Source organism: Falco biarmicus, chromosome Z (assembly GCF_023638135.1).
Source record: "Falco biarmicus isolate bFalBia1 chromosome Z, bFalBia1.pri, whole genome shotgun sequence".
Classification (NCBI taxonomy): domain Eukaryota; kingdom Metazoa; phylum Chordata; class Aves; order Falconiformes; family Falconidae; genus Falco; species Falco biarmicus.
In genome coordinates this window covers 49,010,275-49,027,555 of record NC_079311.1, presented here as the reverse complement: position 1 = coordinate 49,027,555, position 17,281 = coordinate 49,010,275, and the positions used below count along the sequence as shown (strand labels likewise).

General features: G+C 38.2%; 1 protein-coding gene across 5 annotated transcripts in view; it reads right to left on the bottom strand.

Annotated features, from left to right (window-relative positions):
- Nucleotides 1–17,281, bottom strand: part of SLC24A2 (solute carrier family 24 member 2) — a 111,258-nt gene that overhangs the window by 42,484 nt on the left and 51,493 nt on the right. For 3 of the 5 annotated variants that reach the window (XM_056325182.1, XM_056325181.1, XM_056325184.1), the window contains exons 3-4: nt 7,505–7,543; nt 6,306–6,414 (exon numbers count right to left, since the gene is read on the bottom strand). In XM_056325182.1, the coding sequence (XP_056181157.1) occupies nt 6,306–6,414; nt 7,505–7,543 (148 nt within the window). The remainder of the gene's footprint in view (nt 1–6,305; nt 6,415–7,504; nt 7,544–17,281) is intronic. The other 2 variants (XM_056325183.1, XM_056325185.1) reach the window with 1 other exon arrangement.

The window sequence follows — 17,281 nt, the reverse complement described above, 5'->3', positions numbered from 1 at the left end:
TTTTGCAAAATGAGACCAAAGCTAGGACCCTGCCGGCTGACCAGGCAGGGAAAGGTTACCTAACCGTTGTCTTTGGGGTAAGCTGGCATTTTTTGTGACATCTCAGAAACAAACACGAGCAGCAAGAGCACATTAAGCAAAAGTTTGAGGTGAACAGAAAAGCTGTGAAATTGTTAAGATCAGTATCTAGGAGCAGAACAGGATATACTTATAAGTAATTCACTCCTATGTCAAAAACTTTTGAGGATCACATATTTCTTACATTTTCTTAGGAAGCATGAATGCAGGTTCCTGTTTTTTCTTTGTCAGAGCAGACAGTGACAGTACCGTATTTTTCTGTGTTCAGTGAAGGAAGTGACAGCATTGTGAACTCAGCTTTATGTAACAGAAGGTTACTTCTCTCACCAGTAACATGCACCATATTTATATTTAAAAAAAGTAAAGCATGTAAGACAAACTTCTGCAGAAGTATATCCTGTATTTTTCCACTTTGGAAACAGAACTAAAGATGGGAAGAGGAGAGAATTGCCAAAGATACCTACTTCTGACTGGAGACTGAGCCATGGCAGAGATTTATATCACACTCATTTTCATGCAGAGGATGCCATTAGTATATGAGTTATATCCTTGTCACATGGGAGCCAGGGAGTCAGCACCTAGCTAAATCCTCCCTTTCGGAAGATGTTTTGTTGGCCTGTGGCAGCTTATCAGCAGACAGAAAAGGGGTGGCATGATAAGGAAAAGATCTCATTCTTCCTGCACCATGCTAAAGCTGTGCAAGAAAAGCAAGGTACCCTCAAGTTGCACTGGTGCTCTGAATCCTCACTTCACCACTTTTATCTTCCCTTTACAACAGAGTACCAGTAGGAGCCTGCAGAGAGGAAAACCTGCCTCCACAATCCTGAAGGAATTACTCTTCAAAGCAGCCTGCAGCTTGCAGGGAGAAGGTAGGCTTATTATTCATGGCAAGATACTTGCCATTATTTTCCTTTCCCGGCTCCGACTGAAGAACAACAACTCTCTTCTACTAAAAAATGTAAAGGATCTTTGCAAATCCTACACTTTCATAACCCAGGAATGTTCATCTCAAAACAAGGACAATGTTGTTGGAGGTACAGGACTCAGAAGGAAAAAAAAAGCGACTAATAATCAATGATTGCTAAGATTTACATTCAGGTTGCTTGCATTTTGGACTGGGGCCTGACCAACACAGTAGGTGTGCTAATGTCATCCTTATTCATATGGGTAATGCCGTTATAAACAGTCCAGATCACTACTCGGTGACTAAGGGATTGGCAGACCAGCACTTAAGCAGATGCAAATATGGCACAGGATTTCCTGGAGATTAATGACTGGCTGGGAGTTGATGACAGCCTGATGCACAGGCAGACATTAATCTTAATCCTCAGAAAATGATCTGTACCAAGGTCATTATTTCTGTAATAAGATAATAACAAACAAAAACCTAAGTAAGATAATTGTATTTTTAATGAACGATGGGGTTTCAACTGCAATGTAAATTTCATGTCCCATTAACGGATACCTCACACATTCAGCTGTTAAGAGTGGCTGAACTTTTTGATCTTCTTAGAAGCTTTAGGCTGAGACAAAGATTTTGAAGAGGAGAAGCCTCCCGTGTCTGAGACTGTTAAATCCACAGCATGGCCACACACCTGCCTGAATGCAAAGTGCCAAATGTCCAGCAATTCCCACTGACCTCAGATGTTACTCATCTGTCAGAGGTGGGCTGAACACTTTGCAAGCCCACTGATTTCAGAGTTTACAAGCTGGATTTCACAAGACAGGCACAGGCCATGGCAGAACCACTTTTGTTGGAAAGGGAAAAGGAAGGACAGGTTCACAAGTGTGTAATTGCATATCAGGATTGCTCTGTTTATCTACATTTTGTGGAAAGTAAAAACTTCTTCAGGTCATTTCTCTCTCATTTCATATTTTTCTACTTAGAATCAAGTGCATTTTTAAGAGGCTCTCAATTAAAGTAGAGGTTGGTTCTGACTTCACAAATGAATTATTCAAGAGTAAATATGATGAGCTGGATTTCTATAAATACACTGCATGTTAATGTAACAATAACACTGTATAGGTCAAGCTGACCTTTAATAGTCACACAGCCTGTTTATGCATTCTATACTGCTTATGCTATCATGGCTTAGATGGAACTTCTTTTCTGTCAGCCTCTCAAAGCCCACACAAGTCCAAAGGACACAGTAGTGCGCATTTTCATACCCCCATTTTGCCCTGCAATTATTCAAGATAATTTAACCATGAACTTTGTCATTGTAAAGTGAAAGAAAAGCTGCATCTTCCAGTAGCAGTGCAACGATTACAAATTTTACTTCAAATGGCAACATTTGGTCGGGAAGCTATGAAGAGCCAAGCACAGAGCTCCCAGACCTTGTGAGCGCCTTTCCAGAGACCGAAAACCCAGTTCACCAGGCTGTGCCAGCTGCAGAACTGCTGGGGTCTGCTTGGGAAGCACTTTGACTGATGGACCCAGCAGTCCAGAAGGACAGCAAGCACTGAGGGAGCCATCTTACATGAAGATGCTGAAAGAAAGAGGGCACAGATGAATGAGGTGCAGTACAAGGAAAGGCAAAGGAAGTAAATAGTAGCAAAATGGGGAAAGAGGAAATGTGAGGGGAATGTGAGAGTATGCCCAAGTGCGGGGGGGGCAGAGTACCTGTGCAGGTGTCAGCTTTAATACACGCCTTTTGAACTCTTTTCCTTTGTGAATGGCACTTTGTAATGTTCTCATACACTGCTCTTTTGCTGCAAATACAACAAATACAGCTAATGATGCCGTGTTTCTGACCTACTGATCTAAGTCATCAGCTGGCTGTAATATTGAGGGTATCTAAGCTGACTAAAACGGGACAGAAAAATGCTCAGAACCTCTTTCTGCTGTTTCTTTGAGTCTGATCTACACTTGCATTAAATGATTTGGAAGAAATCCTTGGCCTCACAGGTCATGCACCAGGTCCATAATCTTCCATTACATGAGTGCAAGGGAGCTAACTCCCTATGCTTACACAAAACTCAAAACTAACAAGAATGACTTGTTTATTTCTTTATTATGTCTGGGTTTTTTTTGTAGTAGGAAAGGGCATGTGGAGAAAGCCATGTGGGCCAGAGAAGGCACCAGGTAATCCTTTACATTTCTACATTCACACAAATGATGGGTTTATAGAGCAAAGGACTGCACTTCTCAGATGCTTCTGACAAACACTACCCCTTCTTTGAACGCTTAACAATGAAATGCTCTCAGCTTAAAAAATTACTTAGCTAGCATGGTACAGGTCTGTGAAAGTACACATGATGCACCAGTTGACGGATGTTCGTTATAAACAGGAAGATTAAAACAAAAGAATGTGGTAAAGGTTTGGTAGGCAAAATTCATACAGAGCCAAAAGCCAAATAGATAATCAATACTGTATACAGCAGGTATCCCTATCTGTTATCACACCTATTTCTGAATTGAATGTAAGATTCAAGTACAATGCCATCCAAATTTATTAACTAGTATTACCTACCTTGGCTAGCCACAGTGTTTACATCAAACTAAAACAGCTTTTCTTTTGTGGAGGTTTGCAGAATTATATGAATACAGGATAACGAATACATACATTTAAAACCTCAAAATCTCAGGAAACAATATCAGTGTTCCGTGGAGACACTTAATACTCCCTGTGTCTGCCTTCCAAACTGCCTGCAGCACAAAAGATCTTGCAAGCTACGTCTGCCTACAAATGAGGTGGTGCCTCAGAAAAGGTTAATGACCATAATGTGTGACAGAAAAGTGGGTGGATTTTTTTCACATTTCTCCTACACATCTGGACGTATTTCTAAAAATCTAAAACCAGAGTTCCACATGCAAATATATGTATTGAATTGCACTCCTATATTGACATTTTCATGCTCTCACTAATTAAAATCTGAATTTTATAAAGGCAGTGGAAATTTGAAATCTTGGCTCCTTTGATATTAACACCAACTTAGATGTCTGCATGTATATCCGCTATTTTCCAGTGTCTTTTTGGCCACTTTTCAAGAAAGTCGTGCATTAAAAAACAGTATTTACTGCAAATGTAGGTAGATTTTTTTTTTATTCTCCTTTGTAAATCTTAACTCAGTGCGTCAGTTTTAATGAAATGTACAGGTGGTTACTGCTTTGCACTTATTTAAAGGTCACAATAATTTTATATTCCATTTTTTGAAGAATATTAATTCCAGGACAAATATAAGAGTCTGGAGAGGAAAAAACCCCAAACAAACAGTAAAGTATTATGAGTCAGAAACCTTGAAGAAAATTTTACTGGAGTAATTTATGTAAGATTTATCCATTGCAACCATCTCTATCAATCCACATTGATCTCAAGTGTTTTACTGCATAATGAAGAACAGTACTGAGTTACCTGATAAACTTCATTATAATAGCTAATTTTCAAAAGTGCTAGGCTTCTGTGTCTCCCAAGATGGATTTCATATTTCAAAACTATTTTTTCCTGTGCTGTAATGAATGGGGAAGCCTATGGATCACACTGCATGGCACAAGGTTGCTACAGGGCAAAAGTAGTGAGGAAAGGTCTGAACACTGAACAAGCCGTATCTAGGAAAGAAGTGAAATAAGCTTCAGCAATGGAAAAATACCCGAGAGATGACTGTATTTCTGAATCTTTGTTAAGTCCAAATTGAACTCCAGTGAACATTTCTAGTTTTCCTGTGGTCTTCAATCTGTCATAAAAGTTCTGTCTCTGCTAATAAGCTCTTCCCAACCTGCTTCTGTTCTTTCTTGTTTTTAAAAAAACATTTGATGAAGTCTATTTACTCCTTCAAATGATTGTTATTTTTGTTTGTGTTAGCACTATTTGAGACAACACAGATGCACTCACAGCCCAGGAGCTTTGCTTTAAGGGACAATATTTGTGCAAAGAATTGTAACAAAAAAATCACAATTTTTCATTAAAAAGTGAAAAATTGAGACTGGAAATCTTTTCTTCTAGCAGAGTGAAAAGCTTGGCTGCTGGGTAGGTAAAGATGAGACTTCCTGGGTGCAGTAGTTAGAAAGCCTGCATACCTGCCATAGTGATGCGAACTAAGGAAGCCAAACATATAACTGCAATAAATTTATTATGTCCTTTTTCAGCATTGAATGGGAATGGATTGGGCATGGTCTGTTGATGACTCCACTCTTAACACACAACAGACTTTGGCAGTGAATAGTGCAGCATTAACCGAAGAGAGAAGTGATGTGAATCATGATGAGAGTAGAAATAGCAGTTTGGAGATTCCAAGGGATAAAATTGCCTGTGGGTTGACAAAATGAGTATCAGCTTCAGCTTTTGAAGAGGGAAATGGAAAACCAGATTTGCCTTGTCCAAGAGATACAAAGCAATTTACAAAGCTGTACACAATGTAATGAGAAACATAAAGGAACTTAAATGCAAGGAAGTGCTACATATACTTTTTGACCACTGAAGTTTGGAAGGTCCCACTGTCAGTAATACTTTAGGTCTCTAGTTCCTTGCAATTCCTTCACAAGTGCTATTTTTCAAGACATTTATTACTACAGCAAGAAAAGTCCTACAGACATACATTCACCAAATAAACACCTGGCCTGGAATTTTTTTGGAAGTCTACCAGAAGCTGAGATTCAAATCACCCCACAACTGCAAAGCAACCAGGGTTTTCCTGCCAAATTCTCAGACCAAAGCAATCATGGTCTTCCTGCTAACCTCTCAAAGGAAAAAATAATTATACCACACTTGGATAAAACAAACTGTTATCATGCATGTAATACAGAGGGATGTTTGTTGCATTTTTTCTAATATCAGTGTTAAACCACCCAAAGTCATACCAGCAGTCTCATTCTTTTCCATATTCCATATGACAAATTATCCACTATTTTGGATTTTTCTTCTGATGTACTGAAAGCAAAACCAGGAAAGAAAACAAACAAAAAATGTTTACAAAAGTACAAAAGGGTAGAGTTTTTGTAACTTTTAAATTGTTGCTGAAGCCAGAGGCGAAGTGATGATATGCATCATCCAAGTGATCAGTTTTAGTTGGCACCGCAATGAACATATTTCCTAAGTTGCAAGCCTTGGTCTGAGTATGTATACCATGCTATAAAAGTGCAAAACTCTCTCAGAAAATTCAGACACATTCAGAAAAGACTGGTGAAAGCAATAGAAATGCAAAAAATAGGTTTCATGGGGAGAAAGGAAAAGGAAAATATTAATTTCCTTTTATAACAGAAAACCAAACAAATTAATTAGTAAGACTACCTTCAGCAAGTGGGTCAAGTGTGTGAATCATGAGCTGGAAGATGCTGTTCCTCATTAAACTGTTGTGGAGAGATGCAGAGCTTCCTCCCCGCTGAAGCCGTGGTTTGGTCTAGGTGGAAAAATAAGGGAAAGAATTTAGTTCTTTTTTGTCATTTGTGTGGAGACAGGTCTGAAACACTATGAATTAATCTCACATCTCACTACACAGTGAAACATTTCCAACCATCACATATAGCAGATTATGTTAAACTATATGCTGTATTAAACACTGCCATATATTTAGACAATTTCTCTGGAGGGGATGGACCATCAGATTAGTCATTAGTCTCCCAGGGGTCATGAAAAGAGCACAGAAAAAAAGGAATCTTTCTCTGTGAAAACTCTTAAAATGTTACGAACAAAAAAACTTCATACTTGCATCAGGAGCAATTCATATTTTTTTTCTTTGGAGAACCTTGTGGTTGCATCCCTGAAGTAAGTTCTAATTTTTATTGCCCTGGTACATTGCAAACATGCATATTATAAAAATTACGGAGAAAAAAAAGCAGAGAGTACCCTGGTTTAATGGTAAGATTCTAAAGCTCAGTCAGAGTGAAACACACTCCTTGCTTTGGTTCAATCCATTAAGTATAGATTGCAAGAATAGACTGTGAGTGTGATAAGGCGCTGCAGACACCTACAGCAATGGCGCTTACATACAAACATCTTTCAATGTGCTTTTAAGAAATCTAAAGGAATTTAAAAGATACTATGAGGTTCTTTCCCCCATGCCATTGTCTAGTACAATCATCAATGCATTTAATATATCCCATAGAGTGAGACTGCTTTGTGGATGGCTCTCTGCTTGTTTCGATAAAAAGGATAATCAGAGCCAACAGACTGCTGACTAATAAGACCCTGAAATCCAATTACAGGGAAAAAACAACCCTGAAGAAAATAGTATTTTGAAATAATACATGGTACATGGATTAATCTCTGGTGTCATATAAATATTAAATGAAAAATTATAGAAACTGAACAAGAAAATTAATTCACCATTTTACCTTTGGAAATAAATTATTTAAATTCTATAGCAGCATAGGAGAGGAAAAGAAATCCCAGAATTTAGAAAAATGCTGATGTGTACCAAACCAAAGTAAGGCTTGTCTCACCACCCTCCTGAGAAATAAATGCTCAGACACATACTAATTGCTGCCTACCGTCAGTGTTTGGTCATCCTTGTCGCCAGCATTAGATGACTGCGTGAATGGGAAACAGAACAAAAAGAAGAGTCAGATGGAGCATGCATAGAATGGAAAGGCAGTAGAACATCACAGATGTCTGATCCTACATATGCTGTTGTGATAGCTTTTTGAACCACTTGAATTGAAGATCCTAGTGATCAAATAAATTAGGAGTAAATTCACACTGTGATGTTGCAAGAGTCTTTCATTCTTGTCAGTTTCTTGGACAGGAACTGTTGTCATTTCAGGGCCTAGAACACAGCAGCTGAGCTGCAGATCACAGTGTTCACTTCACACAAATTATGCTGGGAGGCAAACTCCCTGTGTCAACCAGTTTGAGAGAGTGAGGACTGAAAACCTAAAAGCAGTACGATCCTCAGGATTGACCAACTGTTCAATGAAAAGCCTAAAAAGGAGTAACATTACTTTTGTATTTTGCAGGAAGGGACTAGGCAAGGCAATGAAGAGGATGTGTTTCAGTTTAACCACTGAATGCATGCGAACGGCCATTTAGCCCAAACAGGCAGCTCTAGTTAAGGGCAGGTACCATGGCACGTACTGCTCTGCCGTGAAGGAAAATGAGACTCCAAATTGATTTTAAAGGCAATTAACGATTTCAGGTAAGTGACATATCCTGGAGATGATCTGTGATTCCTGTGTCTTATCCCTAGTACAACAGCACCAGAACACATCACCACGAGACACTTTTGAGGCAGAACAGAATTTACACTGAAAACAAGCAAATGCAAAAATTTTATCCATTTTGTAGTCCTGAGTTTTACTTGTTTATTTAATAAGACTTAATGGGAACAAAAATGAACCCAGAACTTTTGGAATGGAATATGTTTCCATGACATCTTGAAAGCTGTGTGATGCAGTAGTGCTATTTTTCTAGTCATTCTGCTTATCCTGATGAAGGAAAATTAACACCACAATACACAAAATACGAAACTCCAGTCATCAGATATGAAGTAAAATAGGACACAGTGCAGACTCCAGCTGCCTCAGAGCCATTCTTATTTGATCACAAACCCTTCCCCACAAGCTGGCATATAAATACTTCCTCCATCTCAAAGCTCTTATTTGGTGCATTTCATAGAAAACTATGTCACAGCTGTTCTAAGGAACAACCTCCCCAGTGCAGTGAAACCCAGTTTTTGGACACATACCAATACCAACTCTCAGGACATGGCTTTTGAGTTAGTGAATTGACCTTGAAGGTTAAGTGGAAGGCAAGGAGTTATGAGCTAACACTGATTACAGAGCAGATCCTTTCTGTTCCATAGTAAGTGAAAGAACATCCAGAACTGAAGTCTTTGTCAAAAATGTACATGCACGTGCATGCACACACACATCCACACATCCAGCTGTGAATTCTAACCTGAAGATGAGACAGAGGCAAAGAAAAGATCTTTGTTCTGATAAAGGAATGATCTGTCACCTCTGAAATTAGACTGCTCTCATGTGAGAAGTGATTAGCAAAAAAAAGTTTTACGCCTTTATTGAAGACAACCATAATGGAAAGAACTTTTAATGCAGCAGAAAGAAAAGGAAAGAAAAAAAAATATACAAAATCTGTGTTCTAAATTTACATGAAAACAGTGGATGCATCTTATAAAATGTTTGCATAATGTGTATAATATAGATATATATAGTATACACATACACGACCTTTCAGATACAAATCCACACACACACACTTGCAAGTCCATGATTTATTCATGGATACTTTGAGGGACCTTCACAGGAGGGAAAATTTACCTTACAGCAAAATTTGCAACGAAGCAAAAAGCTCAAGCCAGGAAATGTTCTTGTCTCCAAGAAGCGATTTAGGACAGTCAAGTCCTAAAGATCAGTGGTTATAGTTACAGTAGTAAAGCTTGTGAGATGTGGATGAGTGTTCAGAATTGGAACTTTAATAAAAGTTTAAAAAATTATTATTTTGGGACTTTGAACTTTTGAAGATAGGATATTTGTTTCTTAATTTTAATACTGAAAGACATGAGAATATATAATTGATAAATCTGAGTAATTTGTCATTTCAACCTGGCAAAGGGCTAAAGGATGTCACTCTTCATAGGGCCAAGAGGAGCTGAGAGCATTCAGCATGCCTCAAAAAAACTGAGCAGGCTCTAGGCTTAATATGAGGGCATTCCTAACAAAAGAAGTAGTTCATACTTGAAATACTGTCATTTACTTGAAATGGAATGGGATGAAGCTGCATGAATATATAAAAACAACTAGATGTAATTTGTATCATATAATTTAATTTGTAGAAGATAATTATGTTATAAAGAGAAAGAATAATGAAATACATTTTGGATATACGTTAAGGAAATAAAAGTGAAAACTACATCTGAAATAATTTCATTCTTCATCAGTACAGAATGGGATGTAAGACCATGAAACAGATTTTTCTAATTGTTTTTTCCACACATGATTAGCAATGCAATTGTTTCTCAGCTTAACTTGCCAGTCCAGTTACATCCTAGAAGAAATGTTCAAGACTGGAATATGGATGGAGTTCTAATGCAGAAATCCCTCCACAGTTTTAAAAACGGGAATGCAAACAAAGGTTTGACATTTTGTTGATACTAAATACTTATAATGCCTGGATTATCTCCTGGATTAACAATAATATCACTTTAAAACAGTCTTTTAAACTATGGCAGTGAAAAATTCAGTTGTGGTGCTGCTGTTTACATTGTGTATTTGATGTCATTTTGTTCTCATTAGGATGGGAAATTAAACTATTTTCCTATTTTTTACAGTGAGTTTTGCATTAACACGTTCATTGCTATATAATTTGGGTATCACACACTGCATGGCAAAGTATTTGAAAGTATCACTTTCCCTTGTAGAAGCATTTAGTATTCAGACATTTTATACAACCTTTTAATTTAAAAGAACACTTGAAAACTGGTCCAAGGTTAAAATGGTTGTGTTTCTTTGCACCAGGAGTGAATATTGTATTTTTGGACATAGCCAACAGTGATTTCTTTAAAGAAAAGACACATTTTCTGTAAAGGTAAGTTTGCTTTTAAATCACGGAAACCATTGCATATTAGCTCCCTCAGGATCAGAAAGAGATGGAAGTTCTTATGTCATCTGTGCATTACGTATATTTCTGAAGGAATTAGTACCAAAAAATTAGCTTTTGAAATTACATGTTAAAATTTCTTTAAATCCATGAGTTTATTATAGTTCTGCAAAATGAAAATAATGCATTCTAGTATACTCTTTTATTCAAAAGTATCTGGGGCACAATCCCTTATTACGCTTTTATCAGAGTTACAAAAAGATTAATCATGAGACATTTCACTAATTTTTATAGAAAATTCACCAAAATATTTGTAGGTTCCCCTGTATGCCATGGCAGTACACAAGAGTTTGTCCATCCTCCTGTCTCTGTTGGTGATCATGTATTCAAGATTGCTCCACCTGTGCTAAAAGTCGTAAAACAATTTTATTTCAGGAATAATTAAAAAAAAAGTCTACTTGCTATGAAGAAATGGTCTATGGTATGCTTTTCACACATCTCTTTTCCTTAGTGACATAAGTGCGTCAGCAATTAAGCCTGACATCTTCCTTGCCTTGTCTGGGAATGCGTGTTCTTGAGAAACAGGGTCCTGAAGCAACTCATGCAGGAGTTGATGCCTCACTAACTACATGGCAAATTTCCTCATGCCTTTTTTTAAAAATAAAGTGCATCATGACAGTCAAAGGAGGAGAAGAACCTGTAAAAAGCTCTAAGTATTTCATACAGAATATCCTTGTTAAATAAAAGATGGTTCGTAATTGAATTATCTATTAGATCGTGTATTCCAAAACCAGAATCAGAGAGCTGATGGCCTGCAGCTCTAGAAGTTGCTGCTCTAGTTGAAGTTTCCATGTTACAGGTTCAAGTGCCTGAAACAACTAGCAAACTGGACTGCCCACCCCCTTCTCCTAATGTGAGGAAAGCAGGCTGTCAAATAACAGCAGGGGAAAATGTAACTGGATTTCAACACCCTTTCTACAGTATGGGTTCACATCTCTTTCCTGCTTGCTAAATCTTTTTGAACTATAATAACAAAAAAGCTATTTTTTTAAAAATCAGCTTTTACTGGAATAAAGAAAGTTCATTATGTTTGCTGGCTGGCAGTGCGATGCTGAATGCAGTAATTGTAGAATATGAGCCCTGACAGGGTTTTGATAAATTGACTCAAGATGTTTTATTATAGTGAAGGACTTCAGCTACTCTCTCTTTTTTTCTGTTTTCAAAAGTGGCATCTGGACTCTGCAATTTTATACCTGTCAGTGAGTCACTACTTGTCAGTCCTGAGGCAAATTACAGGTGATAGTTTTCTTGGTGCACAGGGTTCTCTAATCTTTGCAAGACACGCTGAAGGTCTGTGTGTTTTTTGTTCGGATGAACTGCAGAAAAACAGTATGCATTTCAGAGGCAGCCACTGAAGTCAATCTAGTTAACTTAAAAGGGTCTAGATAATTTCTAAAAATCAGTATCCTCAGGAGTGCTAGTAATGTACTTGGAATAGAACTGAATAAACGAAATAAAAACTAAAAAATAATGATAAAACTAAAAAAATATATTAAACTAAATAAACTGAATTTATTTGAAATGGTAAATTAGGTTAACGCATAACTAAAATCCAAAGCAGCAAACTCAGCTAGACAGATTTCAGAAATAAACCTAATGAGCTCAGTTGAAGAAACAAAAAAATGAAGTAAAGTATTATTTTATCTGGTTCTCTTAATATGTACATCTTTGGATTTTACCAAATCATAATCCCTTAGACCTCCTTTCTGTGAACATCCTGAAACAATCCCATGTCATAACCTTTGCCTACTCGATGGTTAGGCTTTATATGGTTGGCAGGAATCTGAAAAGTGCAAGCTCCAGCGGTCTCAATATACTTAAACTAAAATTCTTCTAGATATCCATGGAAATAAAAGTTGACCATCACCACATAGTCCACAGAAGCTCTGTCAGATGGGGTCAGTACAGCTTACTAACTAAAGGTGATGCATGCCATCACGCCACTCTCTACATATTCATTATGTAGAAAGGCTGCAGGTAGCTGTAGGGGAGTATTTCTGTATTTAAGCTTACATATGGTAAAGGATTTTAACTTACATATTACTGCTTAGTAGAACATTACTGTGAGCTAACACTGAGTACAGAACCTTGGACCTTACTTAAAAAAGAGAAGGAAAATCTTTATAAGCACACTGTAGAAACACTAACTAAAAATCCCTTTCTCCTTGCCTGCCTTCTTCCTTCCTTTCATCTTTCTCTTTCCTAGAAGTAAAGTAAAACAGGGAGCTCTACCTAAAGAAGCAGATTTCTGTATTGTTGAACAAAATCAATATGATTCACAAGAACCATATCCAAAATTAAATCGAGGTTGTAATCTTGCTTTACTCATCGAAACAAAGAATTTACTAGATTAGAGCTTGAACTTTCAAAGACATAGAGCTGGACCATCAAATTGGACTATATGGCTGCATTTACAACTGCTTATTTACAGGCGCCTACCTAGTGTGAAATTTGTAGCCCTAGGCCAAAAGGAATGGCTTTGTTCATTCAGATCAGTTGTCTCTCTTATGTCACTCTGTTCATGCAATTAGCCAATGTGCATACACACAGTGAATTCTCATAAATGTTCAAAAGAGATGCATCTCAGCTGACTCCAGCAATGGCAAATGGATGTTTTAAGGTTATCAGCTGTTAAATTACATGCTAATGTTAGGTCAACTGATTTAATTCCAGATTTTTATGCATACTGTTATATGAAACAGGACCCCTCCAGTTAGCCTGTAGGCCCAATCATGATACTTAGTTATTCAACATGTGTAAGAAAGTCAGTCTGCCCCGCATCTTTACCTTCTCTGAACTTGCTTAAAGTCAGGTATCTTTGGCTTAGATGGCAATGTAATAGCTCAAGCTTAAAGACTTGATGAGTTTTTAATCACCTTAGTGTCAGAAATAATTATGGAGTTTTAAGTTGTCCTCTTATCCTTATTTCAAGACTTGCCAATGAAGTCATCTTTTGCTATTTTTTAAATTACAAAAATTAGCACCACAGCTCTGTACGTCTGTAACTTTCCAGGGGACAAAAGAACCTTTAAAAAACCACAAACTCAAAAACTAAAGCTAGGTACTTATTGAGGTCATTAGATACTTGTGCACACAAAGCATTAGTTCACAAGTGACAGTTTAAGTACTTCAGTATGGATTTCTGTGGCTAGCTTTAAAATACCTGGATTAAAGTGTTTAATGTCCTGCTACTTCATCAATAATATTACATGAGAATACATTAGTAAGTGTTGCAAGATTAAGTTATCAAAAATTTTTAAATGTCTGAATTAAAATCATCCATGAAACAAGCTCCAAAATCTGGGCAGGTGACTGGGAAGGTTTTCAGCTGAACTCCAACTGTACCATAGAGACTACTGGCAGAAGATGCCTTCTCTTAATTTCTTACAACTCAATCAGACATGGATGGCTTAGTAAGAAGACAGGAAAAAAAAAGATTTCCTAGGACTTCTGCTTACCTAAATACACAAAGGATCTGCTACAGATTATGGAGGTTTTAGAGTCTGCCTTAAAAGAAGACTGTAATTCCCAGAGAGGAAAGCGTTTGACAAATCTTATGTTTGCTGATGCTATGCTGACTTGCAACGAATAAATCTCATTGCAGTAAGTTGGCTGTACATTGCAGAGGATTCATCACAAGGGCAAAAAGGCTGCAGTTTCACTGACTTTCTGCCTCCAGCACCCTGGAGATCCTGAAGAACATGGGCAGCTCCAGCTGCAGAGAAAACCCAGCCTGCATAGCCTGTAGGGAGGAAATGCTGAATCAGTGCATCCTCAGCTGCCCCGTCACATCCCCTTTCCACCAAGCTCTGCTCACTTCTCTGTCTTATTTCACTGCTGCCTTTCCCCTTCAGCTGACTTTTTGTCCCCAGGAGCAATGCTGACTTTTTTCAGCTGGCACAAACTCACACCCCATTTAGCTCTCAGGATAGCAGCCACAAGAAGAATGCAATCAAATGGGAGAGGGGCATATAAAATACTGAATGATACGGACAAAGCTAGCTGACCATTGCTAACAGTTGATGTTTCCCACATTGTCAGAAGGGGACAGAGAACAGAAGGCAGAACGTTGGCCCGTAAATAAGACAAAGGGAAAACCCTGGCATGCTGTATTTATCTTGTGGGACTACCTTTTCCATGAAACAGTAATAACATTTAAAGTGATTTACTTCACGGATTTTAAAAAAAGAGGGAGCAGGGAGAAGGGAAAGCATCACCAAAACAGGACGATGCTTAAGGTACAAATGTTTAAATAACCGTGCTTCAAAACATAAAATCCTCATTCACTGGGAGGACATTGCCAGCTCTAGGTGGCAGGACTCTGGGTGTCAGTTTTACAGCAGTCCAATAGGCAGAATCTAGCAACTGGCTTCCATTCCTCCATTTCCCTTTCTGTAAACTAGGAATAAAGACACTGTAAACCTTGTTCTGATGAAGAGGGCTGATTGCTTTAGGGGCAGGTTACTGGATACAACTGCGTTCTCTTCAGCAATTAACTGTGCTTTTCAGGTTTTGCATCTTCTACTGAGCACAACATGCATGTTCATTGCAATAAACTACAAAGCTGGACTTTTCTGAGAGCAGCACCTCCAACAGCTATAGGTAAAGGAACGAAGTGTACCTCTTGCAATGTTCTGTTAGGGAACAAACATCAAAGATTTTCTTTTTCTTGACTATTTATGTCTCTAACAGGTCTGAGACTACAGGATCGTAAGTTTATATGAGAATCAATGCAATGAAAGCACACGAAACACTCCTACTTTTTACATCCAGTAGGATATTAGACTGATTCTTCAGCACTATGAAAGGAAAACCAATGAAAATATGTTGCTTTTATTTTTTATTCACCCATTCACTGGATTATATTACACTTCCTCATTTTTATAATGGGAAACTAGACATTAAGTCTGAGGCAAAGAAAAATATTACTAAAAGCAAATACCTTAATTTTGCATATTTGACTCAACAGTATTCAGGCTCATTGTCTTTAGAACTGACATTGAATACTATCTGCATCCATATTCATCCTTCAGATAACCATTTTTAGCTATTTTCACCACAGCCTCCTAGCTGTTTCTGATCACCTAAAACACGCAAATGCCATCTAAGGGTTTTTCTTGTACCTGGCAAGGGTGTAAGAAACGTTAGGGAGAAAAACTGTTAAGAAACAGAAAAGACATTTTACATAACAACCTGCAGATAAGGCTCCAGCACTGTACTGCCAGTGAGCCTGACAGAGCTGTGGACAGAAAAGTCTGAAATTTCCAAACCTGTAACTATAAAGCAAAACACATTATTTTCTCCACATTAGTTGAACTAAAACAGGACCACATCAGATTCTGTCTTACCCTGATGCCTGCTGCCTTTTAACTATTTTTCTACAATGTTCTGCTTTGCATTAAGATGAAAGAGAAGATATGTGGCTCTGAAATCAAGAGTATGCTGGGATTCTGGAGACCACCAGGCATGTGATCTGTGCCAGGTTACTTTTAACTCCTTTGGAGGCAAGAAATGACACTGAGGCAGAAAGACCTCAACAGCAGGCACTGTTTCTAAATGCAGAGTTACAACATTAAGAACTTAAATCAGACCTACCTTATTTTGGCTCAGTGCTTGGACACATCTTTAAGAGAATTATGTCCTACACGTTTTATGCTCACCTTCCTGCATCAGTCTGCTGTTTCACACTACTTTTCATACTATTGATTTGCCTCTGCAGCTATGAACCAGGTAGCTGCAGGTAACCCTTTGCCACATGTAAGGCAGAAGCAGTGGCTCTGTTCCTCTCCTTTGCAAAGCCCGGTCCTTCTAGAACAGCTTCCTAATACTAAGGTAAACCTACATCTCCAAGGAGAATTCCCACTGTGATCAAAAAGAATAAGGCACCAGGGAAACAGATGCTTTGGAGTTAGCGAGGACTAAATCATGAAAGGGCATAGTAGGAGATCATAGCTACAAGAAAGCATGGCAGAGCTCATGGTGAAGTAGTGAGGGTGGCAGCCTAACAAGCTAGCAGCCCTAGCTCAGGCTCATAGTTGCCTTCTACCTCTCTTTCCCATTTACAGCCTAGGACAAAAGCATGCCTATATCTCCAACCTGCCAGGTGAGCTTCACTGCAAATCATGAGATTTCTCAGAGACTTTTGCTGAGATACGTTATTTTGGACACCACCCAAATTAACAATATGCAAGGCCTCTCAATTAGAAACTCACAGTAACTCCATCCATCTTTTATACAATCCCAGTCTGCTACAAAAAAACCTTGAGTTGGGTTTCTGTAAGCATTTCAGGAATCAAAAGCAGGAGACCATGCCATTATCCCCAGCTATAAGCCTCCTTTTAGCCAACATTTGCTCTCCAAATGCTGTCTGCCTCTACCTTTTTCTCTGATTATTTTTCTCCATGCTTCTTTCATGCCTTAGACTTCCCTGCTGCCTTTTCCCCCTCCTATTTCTTCAGCAGGCACATCACACAATGCCCATGGAAACCCAGTCCACCATGAACACCTCTGTTCCAGGGACTGGCACGCTTCTTTTTCTGAGATGGATGCTCCTACTGTTTCAGCTATCTGCTTTCATTAAGTGCAATCATAACTATCTGCATTTACCAAGGAGAGGGCTGTTACACCCCACTGGTTTCAATACTGTGTGCTCA